Raw genomic sequence first — 21,524 nt, forward strand, 5'->3', positions numbered from 1 at the left:
ACCGATCCCAGAGGTAGCCAGGCAGCTATGTGCACCTTTCCCTGTCTTTTCTCTGCTCGCCGCAATTGATTCTTTGCATCTGTTGTCTAAATGTTACCTCACCTACTGGCCGAATTCAACCCAAGGGGCTGCGCCTGTGGACCGGGTTCTGTGAGTCTGCAGTCATTTGCTTGAGCAAAGGAACGCAAGAATGAGTTCGCACAGCGCCACCTGCTGGAATTAGACTTCAATGGCAGGAGAGGGAGCTGCAGTAAGAGCTGCCCACAGCTCTGTTCTTTCTGCTCCCTGTTTTAAGGTGCACAGAGCGGTGGCCCAGTTTTATCCACCTTCCTGCCACCTATTCTATTCCTTTGGCAGTATGCCACCTGGTACGTTTCTTTCAGTGTTTCTCTTTCCTCCCTGTGATGATGAAAACCAGCTGTGTTTCATTTATTTCTTAGAATCTCTTAGAGATTGTTCTAGAATGTAAATTGACAGAAGATTGTGGGTTCTCTGGATCAGTGGTTGTGGCCATGTTCTGGATACAAAGACTCTAAGGAAACTAAAGGTATCAGCTCACAACCACCTGTGACTCCAAAAACAGGGCCCTTGCCGCCTCTGCCCTCTGCGGGAACCTGTATTCACACGCACATAATCTTTTCAATCTGTAAAATGTTACTTTAAAAATATTTACTTATTAAAAAAGAAGAAAATCCTGAGCTCTATAACTCTGGGAGTTATATGAGAGCTGGATATTGTCATCAAGAACAGGGAGAAATCCTATTGCTCTCTCCGTTTCTCCTCAGTATGTCTGCTTGTGAAATGGTTTCACCGGTTTTAGCACACACAAACTTCTACCTAACATCAAGGGTCAGGAAGTGAACGACTTTTCTCTTATATCTCTCATGAGCTACGAAACCTCTCCCGGAAGATCCCAGTCGTGTTGCACTGACCAGGTGAGAATGATATACGTTCATCCTCAGTGGGCTTCTGGCAGGGAGCAAGACGACTCTGAGCCTTGGTATCTGGGATGGGGATCCCCCATCCCTCATTACCCTGAAGGCTCAGACTGAAACACATCCATTCTTTAAAAAAAAATCCAGAAGTAACTAATTGATAAGAGAAAATTCTGCCTGGTTCCTCCCATTCAGCCTGTCTTCTGAGCAGGGGGCATGGTGGCTTGTTCTTATGCATTTACGGTTATGAGGGTGGACAGAGAAAGGTAGAAGACAGAGAAGGTGCCTTCCCCCCAAGGCAGACGCTAGATTTGTCTCATGACCAGGATAATAATTTTTACCAGTGTCTCTCCAAGGCCCAAAATGAGGCAGGTTTGCTAACAGCGCCTTGAAAGACCCAGGTTTTCTTAGTGCAGAGTCCTCCACTGTGCAGCAGGCAACTCACTTCTTGTGCAGCACCCACCTGGCTGACCCTGGGACTTTGGGGTAGGAGCATGAGAAAGCAGGATGAGCCTGAAGCTCATTTTGCCTGCTGTACTATTACCACAAATCCATTGTCTCTGACCCAGGAGCCCCTGCCTGCTTCATGAAACTGTGCCAAGCAACTTATTCGTTTTAAGAGAAGGAAATCAAAAACAAAACAAAAAAAAACCTAACCAGTCTTCAACACTCCTGGCAAGGCAATCATTCACGTTTGCTGTTCGCATTCTTTCCAGTGAGTCATGCTATATGTGACCCAATCCTCAAATCTTTATTATATAAGAAATCCTTTCCTACAGATGGAGACAGACAGGACAGCACTTCAGCCTCCAAGTGAAGACACACATTAACTGAGCAGTGTCACTGGCTCCGGTGTCTTCTCTGCTGCCTCTCTTTATTCGCTCACTGACTCTCTCTGTAATTATCTTTCTGGAAATGTCAGTTGCTCTCACCCAGAAGGCCAAGGGCAATCAGCCACAAACTGAATGCTCGAAGCTTTTAAAACAGACTGGCTGGCTGTCTAAGAGAAGGGATTTCTCAAAGGAGTCCCTTTCTTGGTGTCAGGACAGCTGACATTGAGTGACTGAGAGGGAAAAGCCCTTCCCTTCACTTTCATCTTCTGCAGCCGAGCTGGAAGAGAAGGTCCTGGAACTGCACGATTAGTGACACTCCTGGACTTGAGTCCCTCTTGCCGCACCCTCATGGGAGTGAGCAGCAATAGCCAGGTCCTGGAAAACTTTCTTCCTTCTCTAGATCAAAGGTTTGCTGTTAAGAGCACAGGGGTCATGGAAGAGCACAGGGGTCATGGAAGAGCACAGGGGTCATGGAAGAGCACAGGGGTCATGGAAGAGCACAAGGGTCATGGAAGAGCACAGGGGTCATGGAAGAGCACAAGGGTCATGGAAGAGCACAAGGGTCATGGAAGAGCACAGGGGTCATGGAAGAGCACAGGGGTCATGGAAGAGCACAGGGGTCATGGAAGAGCACAAGGGTCATGGAAGAGCACAGGGGTCATGGAAGAGCACAGGGGTCATGGAAGAGCACAGGGGTCATGGAAGAGCACAAGGGTCATGGAAGAGCACAAGGGTCATGGAAGAGCACAGGGGTCATGGAAGAGCACAGGGGTTATGGAAGAGCACAGGGGTCATGGAAGAGCACAGGGATCATGCATGAGTGCAGGGGTCATGGAAGAGCACAGGGATCATGCATGAGTGCAGGGGTCATGGAAGAGCACAGGGATCATGCATGAGTTCAGGGGTCATGGAAGAGCACAGGAGTCATGGAAGAGCACAGGGATCATGCATGAGTGCAGGGGTCATGCATGAACACAGGGTGCATAGATGAACACAAGGTACATGGATGGGCACAGAAGTTATGGATGAGCACAGGGGTCATGCATGAGCTCTGGGTTACGGATGAGTGCAGGGGTCACAGATGAGCACAGCTCTCAGACCTCTTCAGAGAAGCTCCTTTCTATAGTGGATAGCAGTTAACTCAGACACTCTCAGCTGGTCAAATAGAGAGCAAAAGCGACCATGTGTGCTCATCCATAAATGGGTATCTGTAACACAGCGTCTCCCCTCAAGACTTAGAGCACATCACACAAGAGGGAGTGGGAAGGTTGTGAGGGTCAGCGGTTGGCGAGGACTGGAGAGAGAGTGTCTCCTGGACTTGACGGGACCATTGCTTTCATAGGCTCATAGCTGCTGTGTTTTCATGTGTAAAACCTGCACAAGCTCAAACCAGTCAACTTCCGAGCATGGTTAGGGAATAACCCCAACTATCTAAGTCCCTGCCCCTAGCCTAGGAGGCATTGGTAGTTGATGGCTGCCTTGGGAGGGAGAGTCAGTTAGCTTTAGGGGTATGGTCCTGGTAAGTTGACCATGCTCCAGTTGGTGGAATATATATATATATATATATATATATATATATATATATATATATATTTAAAGACATGAAGCGGTTGACAGGGTACAATCAAAAAATCATTGTGTGCAGGTATGCAATTCTCAAAGAATAAATAAGACTAGTTCAAAAACAAAAGAGGATGGAATCAAGAGAATAGGCAGGGACCTATCATGACAAAAGGAGTGAAGAGGAAGGACATTGCCCAGAATCTGCTGGTGCTCAAGATTTCTCCAAATGGTGACAGTTTAAGACCCAGCAAGAATTTGTCATAGCAAAGGGGTAGAAGCTGAGGAAATTAGAGCAGCGTTTATCCCTTCAAGTTGAACCTGAGTGTTAAACTCAATTTATCACTAAATTCTATTTCCCTGATGGCAGTTGATTCCTTTAAAGCTAAACAGTCTTTCCCACTTAACCCAGGAGCCCTCATCCTCCTGCTGTCCTGGCGACCCACATTTAGGAAGGCAGCTGCTCATGTGCACCACAGAAGCACAGATTTCAGCTGAAGCCTGGGCTACTTTCCCCCATCTACTGTACCTGCCCCACCAAGAAGGATCTGGGAGGCTGCAGCCACGTGATGGTCTACCTGCATTTCCATCCTACTACCATGGCAACTGAGATGGGGTCACTTGCCTGCATGTTATGTCTCTCACAATGATCCTGGAGGCAGGGGCTTCTAATTTGAACGAGACGTTTTTACTGGACTATGCATGGAATCACTGCAGGTGTTATAATGAAGGTTCTCTTTCTAATGGCATGAAGGACCAAAATTCCTCGGTACAATAAGACTGATTAAATTGAGCTCTGTAACTAATATCCCTGTAGATCAGTAAAGTTACTACCGCTTTCCAGGGACCCCGACACAGAGGCAGGGTACACGGGAGCCCCTGAGAGAATCTGGCCCACTGTGGTTTTTAAATTAGAAGTTTGATTGCTTGTGACACTGTCCCAAAGAAACTGAATTTTCCATTAGCCCTGGAAAAAAATGACAGATATTTAATTAACCGGCTTAGAGATTAGGCAGAAGCCTTCTTGATGGATAGAGGGACGGATATCTCTGCATGCAAAGCCGGGGAAACTCACTGGTATACCACATCTTTAATGCTAAAAAGAATTCTCCAAACCTACGGGAATGCGAGATATGTGTGCTGCTTCAGCGAAAAGCTTCCTCCCCTGTCAGTCCTGAGAAAAAAAATATACATCCAAAACGTATTTATAAAGCCCTGGGTGGCCACTGAGGGAGCTCATACAAAGCTTAAAATTTGAAATAAAAAAAAGCTACTTAGAACGAAATTTGACAAAGCAACCATCAAACCCATTCACCTATTGTCGAAAGGTGATTTGTTGCAAAACAGGGTTGACAGGGGAAATCTCTGCAAACAAGAATGATTTGTGGCCAGTGCTGCCAGGGAGGTGGTAAGCAGGATCCAGTTTGCAGCATCCTGCTGAGGCTGAGGGGCATTGTGCTACCAGAGTGCTATGCAGCCTTTGAGACAGCCACTAGTGGTCCAAATGAAATATGCTGGTCACCACATTGTCTGAATAAAACTCATAACCCTAATGTTCAATAAGGACTATGAAGATTAATGAAATAATTTTGTAAGTTCTCTTAAAGCAATAGCTCTCAATTTTAGCTCCACAGTGATGTTTCCCAGGGAGCCTTTGGAAATACCAGTGTCTAGGCCAGGTACTGGAGTTTCTAAAGCACCCATACAGAATATAATTATATCATATCCCCCTTCCCTTTCTTTCTTCCTACCCCTCCCAATCACACACAAAGCAAAATCCCTCTTAAATACCTGGCCTCTTTTTCTATAACTTTTATTGAGGGAGAAGGGATGTACATATATCCACTCACATACCTTCTGGTGGGTCTGATTAGTGTTGCTTGTCTGTACATGACTTCAGGGCTGGCCACTTGGTATTGGATACCAATTCGAAGCCTCATCCCTGGGGAAGATTGTTTCCACCACTCTCAACATACCCTATTTGACTGTAGTTCTTTGTCTAGAGGCGGGGCCCCATGAGGCATTTATTGGTGTTGTGATTGTTCAGGTTCTAATTAAGCAGCCGTATTATTGACTTATCATAGGCATAGCTTCCCTGCCATTGCTAGGAGGCACACTCTTAAAACGGGCCTCTGGGTCCTCTGACTCCTGTAATGTTTCTGCCCTCTTCTTCAATGCTCCCTGAACCTTAGGTGCAGGAGTTGTGTAGTGGACATATCAAGTGGGGCTGGACACCCCACCTCTTGCTACTCCCTGCATTTTGAACAACTTCTGGTTTTCTGCAATGTCCCCATCTGCCACAAAGAGAAGCTTCTATGATGAGAACTCTACTTGTCTGTAGGTGGAAGGGTACACAGTTAGAATGCAGTTAGCATTTGTGCTGAGCTAGTAAGGCAGCAATTTTAGCTCCACAGTAACATCTTGAGGCTCTCCTCAAGCTCTGAGACTTCACTAACCCTGGGTACTTTGCTGAACTTCCAGTACCAGTCATGGTTTTCCATGGTTGAGCAGAAGTTAAGTCCAATAATTAGGGAGTTCTTGCACCTTCGTCAATGAGTATACCGAACTGCAAGTTTCACTGGGCTTCAGTGTTCTCATCTGGAAAGAGTTGATGATGGTAACTTCTTAGAAATCTTCTAAGTCGTAAATAAGGAAATTAAATAAATGCATGCCCGGCACATAGAACCACTGCCCCTGCAAGAGCAATTTATTTCCTTCCTCTTGGTTAGTGAAAATAATGAATTCATATTTATCTTTCCTCCAGTGGTTTTGCCACTGACCTGTGTAACATTCCTCTACAATCTGCTGTTATTTGGTATCTGGGAGAAATATGCTCATGTATCTTTTATACTTTCTGCTCCTCCAGCTGCCACAGAAGTGTCCTTTTCATTTGATGTTGGAAACGGGCCAGTGGAGATTGTGGTGAGGTCACCTTCCCCTCTCAATGATGACCAGTGGCATCGGGTCACTGCAGAGAGGAATGTCAAGCAGGCCAGTCTCCAGGTGGATCGCCTGCCCCAGCAGATCCGAAAGGCCCCGACGGAAGGTCACACCCGCCTGGAACTCTACAGCCAGCTGTTTGTTGGTGAGTGGATTGAAAGATAATCACGATTTACCTCTCTGTTGGTTTTAGGAACCTTCACAAGGAAAAGACAAACACACAGCCTGTGGAGGAATAGAGGTCCTTCTCCCATTTCTTCTCTAAGACAGACAGAAGGATGAGATAGAAACTGGATGCCCAGATCTGGTTCCATGTCCCATTCCCCAACCATAATGTCCTCAGCTAAAAACATCAGAGAGTAGGCAGGGAAATTTTGCAGGGCTTCTCTAGTTTCTGAAACTTTAGGCTTATGATTTCAAAACTGTATGATTTTATGTTTAATAGAACTTAAGCATGGGAGGGAAGGAAGGAAGGAAGGAAAGAGAAGGGAGATAGATGGATTCTATAAGCTCAACTTTGCTTAAAATGATAAAGAGAATTAAAGCAAGAATTCAAGAACAATTGCAGTGGGTTTTTGATCCTACTGCACGTACTGGCTTTGTGGGAGCCTAGGCAGTTTGAATGCTCACCTTACGAGACCTGGATAGAGGTGGGCAGTCCTTGGGCTTCCCACAGGTCAGGGAACCCTGATTGCTCTTCGAGCAGATGGGGGGGGGACTTGATCAGGGGAGGGGGAGGGAAATGGGAAGCGGTTGTGGGGACGAGGCAGAAATCCTTAATAAATAAATAAATTAAAAAAAAAAGAAAAGAAAAGAGAAAGAGCCAAGCTTAAATTTGCCTTAAAAGATAAACAGGAATTCATTCTTTTCTCTGCCCAGGGATCTAGGCAGAAAATAGTGACCCTCTTCATGAAAAAGAGGTTGATGTTTAATACAGCAGAGAGAGAGAAAGAGAGAGAGACAGAGAGAGAGAGAGCAAGCTATAAGAAGACAGGACCCAGCCACCCAGCCTAATCCTCTTCAACAACAGTTTTGCTTTTGAAAACTGAGAATTTCATACATGAATACAATGTGTTTCTGACCATTCCACCTTCATCTCCTCTCCTCCAATTTCTCTCATATTTTCCCATCTCTTTTTCTTTCCCAAACCCACATGTTCTTTTTTAAACATAGTGAGTCCACTTAGTGCTGCCATGGATGTAGGGCCATCTGCTGCAGCTGGGAGACCTATCTGGGGCCACATCCCTGGAGAAACTGACTCTCCTCACAGCAGCCAACAATTAGCAATAGCTTGTTAGCTAGGGAAAGGACTTGCTGGCCACTCTTTTATTCGTGCTGGGAGTTCTGGCCGTATCCTGCACAGGTCTTGTTCCTGTAGTCACAGCTACCATGAGTTCATGTGTCCAGCGGCCCTGGCATAGCTGTAAAATGCTGTTTCACTGATGTCATTCACCACCTCTGACCCTCAGTCTTTCAGTCTTTCACAATATCTCTGAGCCAGGATTTCTGCTTTTAACATACTCCAGGTTAACCTAAACTGACTTCAAGGTGATAACTCTTCACATGGCTAGTCGGATTTTTGATATTTTCATCTAATACCACTCATACTTTAGGAAATTAGCAATATTCCTTTAACTGTATAAAAAGAAACTGAGTTTGAAGAGCTTGGCAGATATGAACCAGATTAGACTCCCTCTCTGGATTCCGTTGTTCAATTCTTTCACCTGTGGCAATCATGCATCTAAAAAAACATAGGTATGACCCAGCTGCTGGTCAGTTCATCACACCTATCTCCCGGTAGAAGAAACTCATGGAGGGTTAGTTGATGTTAAGATAGGCCAGAGCCCGTAAAACTCTTCCACGATTGTGTTCTGATACATGAAAAATATTAGAAATCCATTTTTTAAAAAAGATAAAATTAGCTACGCACTCCTTTCAGACTACAGGACGAGGGTGATCGAAAATGAGCATTGAAAATGAGAGTGCTGTGTGAACAAGCTGCCTCAGTCAGAGACCACGGAAGAAGTGATGTTTTAAAAGAGCAGTTATGTCACTTCCCATATCCGCCTGGAGGACTCTGGGTCAACATTCCATGAATTACCTATGTGCATTGTCTCACTCTCTATTATAGGCAAGTTACAGATCCAGCAGTATCCATCAGCAGGTGGACAGAGAATGTTGCATTCATACATTCCAGAGATTTTTTAACCCATAAGAAATAACAAAATTGTGTCAGTTACAAGAAATGGATACAATGAAGATGGTCATATTAAGAAAAATACATCAGACACAGATAGACAAATACCATGTTTTCTGTCATTTACAGAGCCTATATTTTGTAGAAAAAAATCATTTTTATAGATCTGACATGAAAACAAAACCTAAGTCTGTCTAAAGAAATGAGTAGAAATAGTAGGATGGAGCGTGAGAGAGGAAAGAGAAAGCAGAGTGAGCATAGTCAGGGTGCATGATAGACTTCACGGAACCTATGGCTATGCACAGTGAATATGCTCCAGTTTTTAAAAGCCCCCAAACTCACTGGGAACCCAGCACATTCCAGTCTTTCCCTCGAGCGGTATGTCACAAATTATATATTTTCCTTTGGGTTAGCTAAATAAAGAAGCTATTGAATCCCACTGAAGACAGTGAGCACATTTTTCTTCATCAGTATGTCATGCCCTGATGACCTGATCCAAACTTCTTCCTAAATTCTACCCATCCCCAGAATGCTGGGTATCATCTGCTTGAGTTTCATCATAACAGGACTCTACTTGGCTCAACTTTCTGAGCTTTCTCCTGGATGGAGAAGTCCAGAGCTAGCTTTATCCCTTTCTTCCCCCTCACTAGAGATGCCAAGAAGAACACTAGAGACCTGGTACGGTTGTAAAATGAAAGCTAACTGTAATATTTACTGTGAAGATAAGCTGGTTCATTTGAAGATCACGATCTAAGAATAATTTATTAGAAGAGAAGAGAGATGGAGGTGAAGTCTGCTTTCCCCACCGCACTGAAATGTAAGGGACAGGAAGAATAAAAACCTTGCTAGAATAAAGAAAAGATACAAAGAGTTCTCTAAATAAAATGAGGAGACAGTAATGTCTCCAGAGGAGAAATTTTATGAAAAAGACAGTAGCAAATAATATCAAGGACCATTAATTTTTTAAAGCTAGATTCTTTGGCTCCAGCAGTGATGAAACCATTGATGACTTTACAAAGAGGAGTTCCCTGAGAGTGCACTAATGTGATGGGTTAGTAATGTATTGTCACCTGGTAACAAAGGCTAAGTCCCCAGTTCTAGTTTTTAATTTCCCGTTATCTTAGAGGTGGGCACAAAGCCCATCTCCCAGCTGTGGGCTAGCTGAAGCAATCCAGGGACTATTTTTCTACAGTAGAGGCCTAGCCCAGGGTCAGCAGAGAGGAGCACTGTCCCCAAAAGAAGGACACATTTAACAGCTCTGCAGTCAGCAAGTTCAGCCTTAGTCTCAGTTCAACTCTAATAAAAACTTAAATTTTTTTCACTTTACCAACTACCACCACCTCCCCTATCTTTTCTCATGTGCCTAATGAAAGAGTTAGATAATTTACCCCCAAACCTCTTCCCACTTTAGACACTTATGTGCTTAGTAGGGGTTGACCACGGCCTGGGTGGCTAAGTGACCAGCTTTTCCTACAAGGTTATGTGGTTACAAACGTGAGCTTTGAATCTTACCACTGCCTCTTGTCAACTGTGGAGACCAATGATAAGCCATATAATAGCTGTGTGTTTAATGGGATACAGTTTCTGTGACTTGGGATTCAATGAGGTTATTGCATATACATCTCTTAACATGAATGGCACTTGGAATACAGTCAATACAGCTTTTATATGAAACGTTTTTCTTTATACCCTTTACTTCTTACTCCCTCCATTTTCTACACACACACACACACACACACACACACACACGCACGCGCGCGCGCGCGCGCGCGCGCTCGCACGCGAATTTAAAGGAACCTCTAACTAGCTCAGTCTCTTCCTTCTCAAAACACTGGCTAGAGATGGGATCTTCCCACAGTGTCTGCCCCAGCAGAACACACTCGTGCGGAACTGTCCCTCAAGCACTTCACCTGCAACAGTGACAGTGGCCATAGAGCAGCAAGCTATGGCCAAGGGCTTCCCTCAGTAGGTCGGCAAAGCACACAAAAATCTATCAGAAAAGTTCACCCCAATGTCACTGAGTGCAGTTAAGACATGGGGCAGCATCGCCAGTATGCTCCCTCGGAGATCCCGGGAAGAAGCGCTTTGCCACAACTTAAGTTTGAAAGAGTCAGCGGGGAGTTCTTAGCTTCCTACGCAGAGTGGATGCCTCAGAGGCCCGGCCTCCATCACTCCCTGGGCTAAGAAATCCAGGTTCACATCTTTTCTTTTTTTTAAGCAACTGGAGAAACAGAAACAACGTGCTTTCACTGTGCAGCTAAATATCATTGGAACCTGTCATCCCAAAAGAGCTAATGCGGGTCATTTGGAGGAGATAAGAATCCAGCCATGGTTCTGGTCTAGTAGAAAAGTGTGAGGGAATAAAATACTAAAAGTTATGCAAGGAGGAAAAAGCAGTTGCTCGTATTTCTTCTGAATAGTGTAAGAAACCTTTCCCCATTTTTCAATGCAAACTAAGGAGCTAGCATGACCTGGCAGGTATATTTACATCGTACACATGGTAAATAGAGCCTCATCCACGCTGAGTGTCCAGACCTCAGTCCTGCACCAAATTCATAAGACTAGAGCTTTCTGAGGGAGACAAAAAAATAGCAAACATCATACCCATGCTGTTATCAGAAAGTGAAAAAGGCTAGGTCAGCCCAAGTGCACCAGCACAGAGAATAATCAGAGTCTGAAGTTCATGCAGCCAGGACCCCAGTGGCAGCTGAGGAGAAAGGAGGTGTGTGTTGGACTCCAGTATGAAATTCCACCTTATGGCCCTATTGACAAGTATATGGCATAGAAGGGAGATAAGTAGGCTTGTTGGGATCCAGGCTAGGAAATAGGTCATCCTTCAGTCCACAAGATACATGATCCACAGCAGGTGACTCTCAAGCATAAGTTTAATGAGGAAGTCAGAGAGAGCTGAAGTCTCCTTTACCAAGTTTCTGGTAGACATCAACTGCTTCTAAAGTGGAAGGCTGGGTTAATTTAACTAATAATCAATGTTTAGTCTCAAAGCACATAGCTCAAACTGCCTCAAAAGTTAAATGGTAGCATCTCTGTGAAAGATGTGGCCCAAAGGAGCTGAGAAATCTTTCTTAGACCCCAAGTTCTTTTGAGCTATGTGAGGAACCCAACTTAATACATGGTGGGGGAGCCATTATCTACAGAAAAACTCTTAGGAATGCCCCTTCCTCCCCAACAGTATGAATCTACTGTCCTCTCTCACCTGATTGTGCAAGTTCACAGAAAAGCCAAGGTTCATTAAACAATGTGTAAGTCAATGAAGACTAGAGTCCTTGGAAAGCTCTCTGAGCTCATCTTGGCTGACAAGGCCATAAAACAGCGCAGATTCCTCCAACTCAATAACAGGGCTTGTTTGGTCAGCTGTTCCTCAAGCATTTACATTTCAAATTCACAGATGGATAACTTCAGAGCCATCTGAATGCCAAGTAATTGAGAGAGCAAAGAGAAAGTCAACAAGGGGGGTCACAAAATGGGAAGTTGGGATTCCAGTCATGAAGTGCACCCGAATCTGCGGATGATCAAAATGGCCATCTCTCAGACTTTAAAAGTTTACAGTTAAAAATAAATGTATATTGTGTCTAAATTGTAGTAATTATACTATAAGATATACTTATATACTATATATATATATATACTATATACTATAAGATACCCCTATTATCTGCAAACCTGGCTCAGTAACAACAATGTGAGTGTTAGCTAAGAGGTCCAGGATGACATCTCAAGGCCAAGATCAATGCATGCTTTACTGTATTTCAGGACTGTGCAAAGTAGAAGCCATTGCTGCTTTCTGCTTCATTTACATAGAAAGAAGCTAAAGCTAAGGGTTAGTTAATTCACCTAAGGTCATATATGCCAGGTGAAAGACAGGAGGAGATCTGATTCCAAATAGTCTGACCAAAAATTCAATCCTTACCAATTCACCTTGTCAAGGCCAAGGTCATACTTGGCAAAGATTTCCAGGCAAGGAGGACTCTACAGAGGCCATTTCCATGGTAAAGGCTCAACTCCACCCCAAGGAGAACAAGAGAGATTTATTCATATGTGGGTTGGATTTTGTTTTCCATTCTATTTAAAGATCCATACCCGCACATGTTTCAGCCTTTTAAAAAATAGAGATAGGAAGGCTCATGGGCTGAACTTTCTCCCATTGTCCTGGGTTGGATAGTTTTATAACTTGAAACAAGGGATCATTGGTAAGTCAGGCTTCTGACTCCCAGGAAGATAAGGACATGTGATATCACCTTCATTGATGTTTAAATTTCAAAGAATGGCACCAGAGAAAGACATTTTTTTTTTAATTGAGAAAAGGAGAAAAAAAAAAAAACAAGTTTCCTCCTCCTCCCAGCCTCCCATTTCCCTCCCCCTCCTCCCACCCTTCTCCCCCCCCACCCTTCTCCCCCTCCCCCCACTCCTTTCCCCCTCCCTCTCCAGTCCAAAGAGCAGTCAGGGTTCCCTGCCCTGTGGTAAGTCCTAGGTCCTCCCCCCTTCGTCCATTTCTAGGAAGGTGAACATCCAAACTGGCTAGGCTCCCACAAAGCCAGCACATTACGTAGGTTCAAATCGCCGTGCCATTGTCCTTGGGTTCTCATCAGCCCTCATTGTTCGCCATGCTCAGAGAGTCCAGTTTTATCCCATGCTTTTTCAGTCACAGTCCAGCTGGCCTTGGTGAGCTCCCAATAGATCAGCTCCACTGTCTCAGTGGGTGGGTGCTCCCCTCGTGGTCCCGACTTCTTTGCTCATGTTCTCCCTCCTTCTACTCCTCATTGGGACCTTTGGAGCTCAGTCCAGTGCTCCAGTGTGGGTCTCTGTCTCTGTCTCCATCCATCACCAGATGAAGGTTCTATGATGATATGCAAGATATTCGTCAGTATTGCTTTAGGATAGGGTCATTTCAGGTTCCCTATCCTCAGCTGCCCAAGGAACTAACTGGGGACCTTGGCTTGGGCATCTGGGAGCCACTCTAGGTTCAAGTCTCTTGCCAACCCTAAGGTGGCTCCCTTAACTAAGAATTGTGCTTCCGTGCTCCCCTATCCAACCTTCTTTTATCCCAATCCTCCTTTTTCCCCAAGTTCCCCCCATTCTCCCCTTCTCCCTTTTCTCTCACCATCTCCCCTTACCCCCATCCCACCCCACCCCCAAGATCTCAATTTTCTCCCCAGCAATTTTGTCTACTTCCCATAGCCAAGAGGACAACTATATGTTTTTCCTTTGGTTCACCTTCTTACTTAGCTTCTTTGGGATCACCAATTGTAGACTCCGTGACCCTTGTTTATGGCTAGAAACCAATTATGAGTGAGTACATCCCATATTCATCTTTTTGGATCTGGGTTACCTCACTCAGGATAGTGTTTTCTATTTCCATCCATTTGCATGCAAAATTTGAGAAGTCATTGTTTTTTACCGCAGCGTAGTACTCTAATGTGTAGATATTCCACACTTTCTTCAACCATTCTTTCATTGAAGGGCATCTAGGTTGTTTCCAGGTTCTGACTATTACAAATAATACTGCTATGAAAATAGTTGAACAAATGCTCTTGTCATATGATAGGGCATCTCTTGGGTATATTCCCAGGAGTGGTATTGCTGGGTCCATGGGTAGGTTGATCCCGAATTTCCTGAGAAACCGAAACACCGATTTCCAAAGTGGTTGCACAAGATTGCATTCCCACCAGCAATGGATGAGGGTACCCCTTCCTCCACAGCCTCTCCAGCAAAGGCTATCATTGGAGTTTTTTATTTTAGCCATTCTGACAGGTGTAAGATGAAAGACATTCTTGAGTTGCAAAACTCTTCCTACAATGACTTTTAAAAATTCTCAAGGCAAACAGAGAAAAAAATAACAATTACTGCAAGATGTTTGAAGAAAGCATGCTTAAAATAGACGTGAGAAGTCTAAAGTCAGTTCAGGCGAGCAGGAAGTAAGTGGAAGCCTCCTAGTGAGTCCGTTAGAGAATTCTTCATCTGGGATAACACTGTGGCCCAGTGGGCATTTGGTAATGTGTGGCAAAGGCAGGTGCTCTCTGCAGCTATTGGCAGCACAAGCCAAAGCTTCCCATAACTCAGAGAAAAATCCACCCTAACCACACTTTCTTCACCCCAAAAGGCAGGGAAACACTACCCTTGGTTGGTTATGGAGTCTGTAGTAGGAGCTTGGACTGAACAGGGACAGGGAGTCAGGCTGGGGGTGAGGCAGCCCTGGCAGCTATTTTCTGGATTTCAAAACTCCAACTGGAAGAGGCCAAGACTGGCAAAGGATCACTGTCAGCCAGAGGGGTGGGTCAACAAGAGAACATCAGACAAGGGCAGTTCTCTTCCTCTCCTCCTACGAGACTCCTCACACGAGGCTCTCCATGTATAGAAATAAGTTCTTCCTTCCTTTTCTCCCTACTTCCCCTTCTTCCTCTTTCTCTCCCTTCTTTCCTACCCTCCTTTCTCATATCTTATCACTAAAGCCCATACAAAGATTGTCTAAGTCTGCATGGATCCAAATTCTGCGTCACATCCTTCTGGTCTCTTGCCTCTTTGAAACAATTGTTTCCATGGATTCCAGGGCTTGTGCTCTCATGCTTTTTTTCTTTTTCGTTAGCTACAGGTCAGTCTCTGCTGCATCCTCTTCCTCACTTGCCTAGCAAATGTTGAAGTGTCTTCTCAGTCCACACAATCTCCTATAAAATCCTATCCCATCTAATGTCTAATGGCTCAAAATAGGATTTAAGCACATTGACTTAAATTTAAATCTTCAGACCTAGCTTTTCTCAGGAACTTTGGATCCACTTAACTACCTGGCATCTCGATGTAGCTTTCTAGCATGCATCTCAGAATGAACATGGCAATAAAGAATCTTGATGTTTACACCAAGCCTCTTCCACCACCAGCCTCCCTTGTCTCAGTAAACAGCATCACCAGGCACACCTTTTTTTGTTAAGTCCAGAATTTGGAATTAACCACAATTCCCTTCTTTTCTTTCCTTCTTCTCTTTTCCCTCATCACTCACCATCCAATAGTATCTCAGGGACTGTTCCTCTAGATTGACACCCTTGTATCCAGTGCCATCTATTGCCACTAGTCACCACCCTCCTCAAAACCATGGCCAAGCTTTGCTTGGATGACCGCAGGAAGGGCCTATCTGCTCTCCACAGACTTGGTACTTTTCTTTAACATGTTTGCTATAAAGCTTGTTCTTGCATTATAGCATCCCATTGCATCCCAAACATCGGTCAAGCTGGCTTGTTCTTGTCCTTCTCTAAGCCTCTGTCACTTCCCTACAGAAATGTTCTCTGATCACACCATCTGAGGCAGCCAATCATTGCTGTGTCCAATTTTCCTTAGGGTTTGTCATGCATGCCTGTTTGTGTCCCTTTACTAGAAAGTAGGCTGTATAACCCCAGGGTCCTGCTCATCACTGGGTAGTGGTTTCCCAAAGGATAAATATTCATGGAGTTGACAGCTGAATTAGGATATACACATATATATGGTTCTCTATATATCTCTGAATTAATATCCATATTTAAAGCGAAGTCATCCTATTTCCCAAATAGTTTTCCAAATAATCTTTCTCTAAAATTCTTTTCTTAAAGATGGTTGTTATTTACCTTCTTTGGCAACACCGTTTCCACTAAGTATCACAGACTGAAAGCAGGCACGACAGGGGTCAATAAATAAATAAATAAATAAATAAATAAATAAATCTGCAGAGAAAGTCAAAATATTATGAAAGACACCATTTCCCATCAGCTTAGACCTTACAGTTTTCAATCTTTCTAGTATCAAATTGAGGTCTTGCCTGTTTGGCATTAGCTGAGATATTGGCTGAGACCCCAGGGCAAACATTTCGCCCCAGTTCTGTGTAACTGGTCTCAGGCTTGCTTGTTCATAGGTGGGGATTGAAAATTGACGTCTTGACTAGAAACCAGTACTAACAGCAACATTGCTAAAGAAAATCTGACCGATAGTAATAACTATATAAAGTCAAGAAATGTGTGCAAAGCAAATATACAGATAAGTGGCAAATGTCCCTCCGTGGGATGGCGGCTGTCTCAGTCTGTCAGCGGCACCCTTACTCCACTCTTGGCCACACTCTGCCTGGCTCTGCTCCTCCCTATAGAATTTCCCAGCCTCGGAGGCTACAGCCAGCAATTACTCTTCTCAATTAATAGTCACCATGTGAATTTCCTACCTTTTGCTCTTTAATAATCATTACTTTTGCAATTCCAGCTATCTGTAAAATTACAGAATTTTAACAAATCGTATGAATTATGATAGCTACAAGGCTTACTCAAAAAAAAAAAGAAAAAAGAAAAAAAACTGTGCTCCTAACATCATCAAACTGATAGTTTTCTTTGACTCTCTTCCAAGTCTCAACCACAAGGCTGTATTCGTGAGGCTGAGCTATTTATTTCTAGGGAAGAAGCTGTGTGAAAAGATATTGTTGGAGAAATATTTCAAGCCTACTGCTTAGAATTAATGTATGGCTCAGCCTCTGTGTGAAGTAATTTTTGGGCAACAAGAACCATACTTCAGGGACTCTGGATTTCTGGGATTCTCTTCAAATTCCTCATGGCTTTTAAGATAGTCTGATCCGAAGAGGGAATCTTAAAATACAGAGACCAGTTTTGTAATCAATACCAGGGAGAAAGGGCACTTTTTTATGATATGCATTTTTTTTAGTTCTTCCAATCAAGACTTAACCAAACTTTATAATGATAACTGTCTGTGATGGTTTGAATTAAAATGCCCCTCAGGGGGCCATAAAGGGTATCATTATTTTAAAGGATTGTGGCATGTGGCCTTGTAGGAGGAAGTGTGTCACTAGGAGTTGGAAAAACAGGGTGGGCCTTGAGATTTTAGAAGCTCAAGTCAGGCCCAGTGTCTGTCTGTCTGCCTGCCTGCCTGCCTGTCTGTCTGTCTGTCTGTCTGTCTCTTCCTCCTGCCTGCCAATCTAGTCATGAAACCCTCAGCTACTTCTCCAGCACCATGTCCACCGGAATGTCTCCATCTTTCCTACCATGTCAATAATAGAATGGGCTAAACCTTTGAACTATAAGCCACCCCCAATTAAATGTTTTCTTTTATAAGAATCGCCATGGTCATGGTGTCTCTTCACAGCAATAGAATATTGACTAAGACACTGTCTTATAGGAGAAGATGTTTTTAATTATACCAATAACCGATACTGAATGAATACATACACACAGCCCACAGTTCCTCCCCATTACTGTAAAAAAGAGATCTAGGGATACTCTTTTTACTAGTCCTACCTTCTGGTTGTCAGGATAGTTTCCCAGCACAAGCTCCTCTCTCCCTCCTCTCTTCTGTAATGAGCTTCATGTTCATTTAATGGTCCTTTCTTCACATCCTGACAGTATACCTCTCTGGCTTGATTTTCACTTATTATTTCCTTTAGTTTTTAACTATTCTAAAGTATCTTCTCTGTCTATTACTGTGTGAGTATGTTTCATGTGTAGCATTCTAATCCCACCGTGTGTGTGTGTGTGTGATATGCATGTATGTATTTTTCAAACATGTGTCTATATTTCTGAAAACTGATAGCATTGGCTTTGTGTGCCGTACCTCATATGATGAATTACTATAAACTCCTCTCGACTTCTTACTTTCCCACTCAGCCTTATGGTTTTATGATCAATTTATGCAATTCTATGAATACCGAATGCATCATGATCCATTATGTGTGCAGACCCCATGTAACTTGGTCTATCCCATAATGATTACTACCTCGACTTCCCTCCACCCTCTCCTACCATAAGGAATCCTTATCTGTATAATTCTATGCATGCTTTCTGTCACCTGAGTGAGACTTTTGTGTGTTATTTTGCTAGTTGAACATCATCCATTGTCTTCTTTACTCTGGAGCGAGAACGACTGTGTGTTATCATTGTACTAGTTGCTCGTGCTGGTCTCTGATTTCCATCTCTTGCCCTATGATGTTTTTCAAGTGGTTTGTTTCTTCTCTGGGCAGGATCCATGAGCCTTCTTGTTCCTAATAAACAATAAGTCATTTTTGCATTTAGTCTAATATATCTCTTAGATATCATATTGTAGAACCTTTTGAGAAATCAAATTTGGAAATGTCTGTCTGACTGATTATTAGGGTTATTTTTGCACTTATACTTTTTTATGCACTGTTTCTTTGCTTATTCCATACTCCAACCCACTCTCTGTAAATAAGATGACCATAACACTGCCAGTCCAGAAGTTGGACACTCTGCTTTCATTTCTCTGGCAGCTACTCCTGCCCTACTAGCGGCTATACTATTTGTTTTGTTGTGTTTTATGATATGGTTTCACTCTGTAGACCAGGCTGGGATTAAACCCCAAAATGGCCAGAAGGAAGTTTCAACTTCCAGTTCAATGGGATGTTTGTTGTGGCTTCTGTTGGGAGTGCTTCCCGCTCTGGAACCAAAACTTCTAGGCAGAACTAAAGATCATGGAAACAAGAAGCAAAAATTGTCCTAGTGCTTTACTAGAGATGGCAGTGAGTGGAATTATATTCCCCTTTCCCACCCCTTGATTCCTGGACCTGTGGATCCTGGCTATGGGAGAAGTTGTGTCATACACTGGCCACCAACTCAAGGCATCCACTCCTTTCTGGAGAACCCTGTCCTAGCCCTCCAAGCTGCTGCCACCTAATTGGTACTGTAACTGTGTCTTCAAGAGACCATTCCATTTTTCTGTTAGGCCAGCTGCTCCAGGACGAAAAGGAACATGGAAAACTAGTATATTCCATGATAATGAGCCCACTGTCACACTTCTCTAGCTATGAAGTGAGTTCCTTAGTCAGAAGCAACACTGTGTGGGATCTATGAATGACAGGGATAAAGCATTCTGTAAGTCCGCAGATGGTGGTTTCGGCAGCAGCATCTTCAAGCTTGCATCATTGTTACTCTGCTGGTCCATAGTTCAGATGCCCATTATTTAATATCTATTTCTCTGCTCTTTCAATGGTTTCGCTTCTGAAAATACAGATGGAGTTGAGTGTGGCTATTCTGTCTTGGTGCTTGCTGTTTGTTCCTGAAGATTTCATCACTTTTTCTTGTGAGCTTAGGTCAATGCCTTTGGGATAACCTTACCAAATGCTTCTACCACTGTCCACCTCAGGGGAAAGATCAGGATTTCAGGATCCAAAGCTGTCCCTCCTAAATGATGAATGAGGATACAAAGAAGGCCCCTGCCTTGGGACAGGGAACTCCTGATGTTCTGATCCTCCTCCAGCTTTGCATACCAGTGTCACTCCAGTCCCCCAATTCAGTCTATTCTACTCAGGCAAGGGACAGCCACCTTCTGGTACAATCTGTTTTTAAGCCACTTAGTGTGTCTACATGAGCTAACTCTGTCCTCTCACTACCTGCTCCCTCATCTCATAGGAAGCATCTCATTATGACATCAAAGAGCCGGATTCAAAAGACTACCAAATCCAATAGTGTTTCACTTTCCTTGACATCTCTCATAAGTAAATATTTTATAACTTTACCCTCCTTGAAATCCAGGCCTTAAAACATTCTGTTCTCTCAGCTTTTCTGTTAAGCCTTCATTCTCATCTTAATCCCTAAGCCTCCAGTCTTTATCCTCTACTCTCTTAGCCCTTGTGTCCAGAAGGACCAATTATCAAAGCAGTGATGATTCCTCTCAACTCACTCAGTCCTGCCTTGGCCTGGACTTGTCCCTGTAAAGATGTGTGTGAAGTTTGGTTCTTGGGGTAAAAAAACAAGCTGGTGCCACCAACTTGAACAGCACAAAGGATTCTTTACTCTGGAGCGAGAACGACTGTGTGTTATCATTTTAAACAAGTACTTCTAAAGATGGCTAATAAAAATGGAGAGAGACAGACAGAAGGAAAGACATTAGAAATATTAAGATCAGAAATAATATGTGTTGTGTATCAGACATGAGAGCTTACCAGCTTGTCACACAACATGTACGAGAACATACATATATTTATAAACGAAATATTTAGAGTTCTCAGCGGTTTAAGTTCCATTTGGCATTGAAATTTACTAGAATATTTGTCACAATCCAGAATGTGGATCTCAGTAGGAAGATCCTGTCCTCTCTCCTATCCCCAAGTGTATGACAGACTGAGAGAAGTAGGATTTGCTGCAGAGTTCAGAGCAATGGCCTCTAAACTTGATACAGCACTTCTGAATACACAAAGATAAACTGCACTCGGTGGCCAAATGGCAAATCCATTCTGCAATAGTAGCATTCAGCTTTTAATTTAGAATAATTATGAGGTCAGTGGTGACATTATCAAAATATCCCTTTGCTTGACCTAGAGGTGGACTCTAACATCCTCATTCCTAGCTCCAAATTTAGAGTATCGCGTTTCTACTGTCACTTTGAACTGTCCCTTTTCAGACAGCGGTCTGGCAAGTGGGTCTCCGGTACTAACTGCATTGTCATCGTTCTCCATACCTAAGCAAAGCAGTGCCCAGGAACGCATCAGAAGTGGGCGACAAAAGAGTTCCCCAAGTGCAGACAGGAGCAGCAGCATGGGCAGAGTGCAGATTACCCGGCTATGAGTCTAGCTATAGGTGACAATGAAGGAATGAACTCTCTTGGCCTCAGTTTCCCCATCTATAAAACAGGGATCACAATCCAATTTATCTCTGTGAACTGGAACACGTGAAGTTGGGCTAGTCTGGCACGGCCACTATTAGCTTTGCATTAATCTGGGATGGTCAGTATTTCCTCATAGCCCTGTGTCCAGGAGCTCTAAGACCCATCTTCAGTGCAGAGCAGTACATGCATAAACACATCTGATTGTTCGCTCCTACTAGAAAGCTTACACGCCATCAGTATTTTAGATTTTGTCCTCCTAGTTTTGCAGTCCTGAGTCACATATTCTGTGCATTTCTCGTTCTGAGGACATAAGAAAATCCATACAGTGATAGTGAAGATCTGAATGGGCACTCATGCCTGTTATCTGGAAAAGCAGCTCTTCACAGATTAGTTCCTGGAGTGTAAAAGCTTTCTCCATGCATTGCTGTCCATGGCTAGCTGGCAAAGGCATCATTAATCAACACTTGT

At 43.6% G+C, this 21,524-nt stretch overlaps 1 protein-coding gene across 2 annotated transcripts in view; it reads left to right on the forward strand.

The window, feature by feature from the left end:
* Cntnap2 (contactin associated protein 2) overlaps nt 1-21,524 on the forward strand; it is a 2,078,180-nt gene that overhangs the window by 1,797,202 nt on the left and 259,454 nt on the right. For both annotated transcript variants that reach the window (XR_005972587.1, XM_041635058.1), the window contains exon 17: nt 6,195-6,413. Coding sequence is in view for 1 of the 2 variants with exons in the window: in XM_041635058.1 (XP_041490992.1) it covers nt 6,195-6,413 (219 nt within the window). In the remaining variant the exon portion in view is untranslated. The remainder of the gene's footprint in view (nt 1-6,194; nt 6,414-21,524) is intronic.

Source organism: Microtus oregoni, unplaced genomic scaffold (genome assembly GCF_018167655.1).
Source record: "Microtus oregoni isolate MIOR12 unplaced genomic scaffold, Mior012 000046F_ref0000063, whole genome shotgun sequence".
NCBI lineage: Eukaryota > Metazoa > Chordata > Mammalia > Rodentia > Cricetidae > Microtus > Microtus oregoni.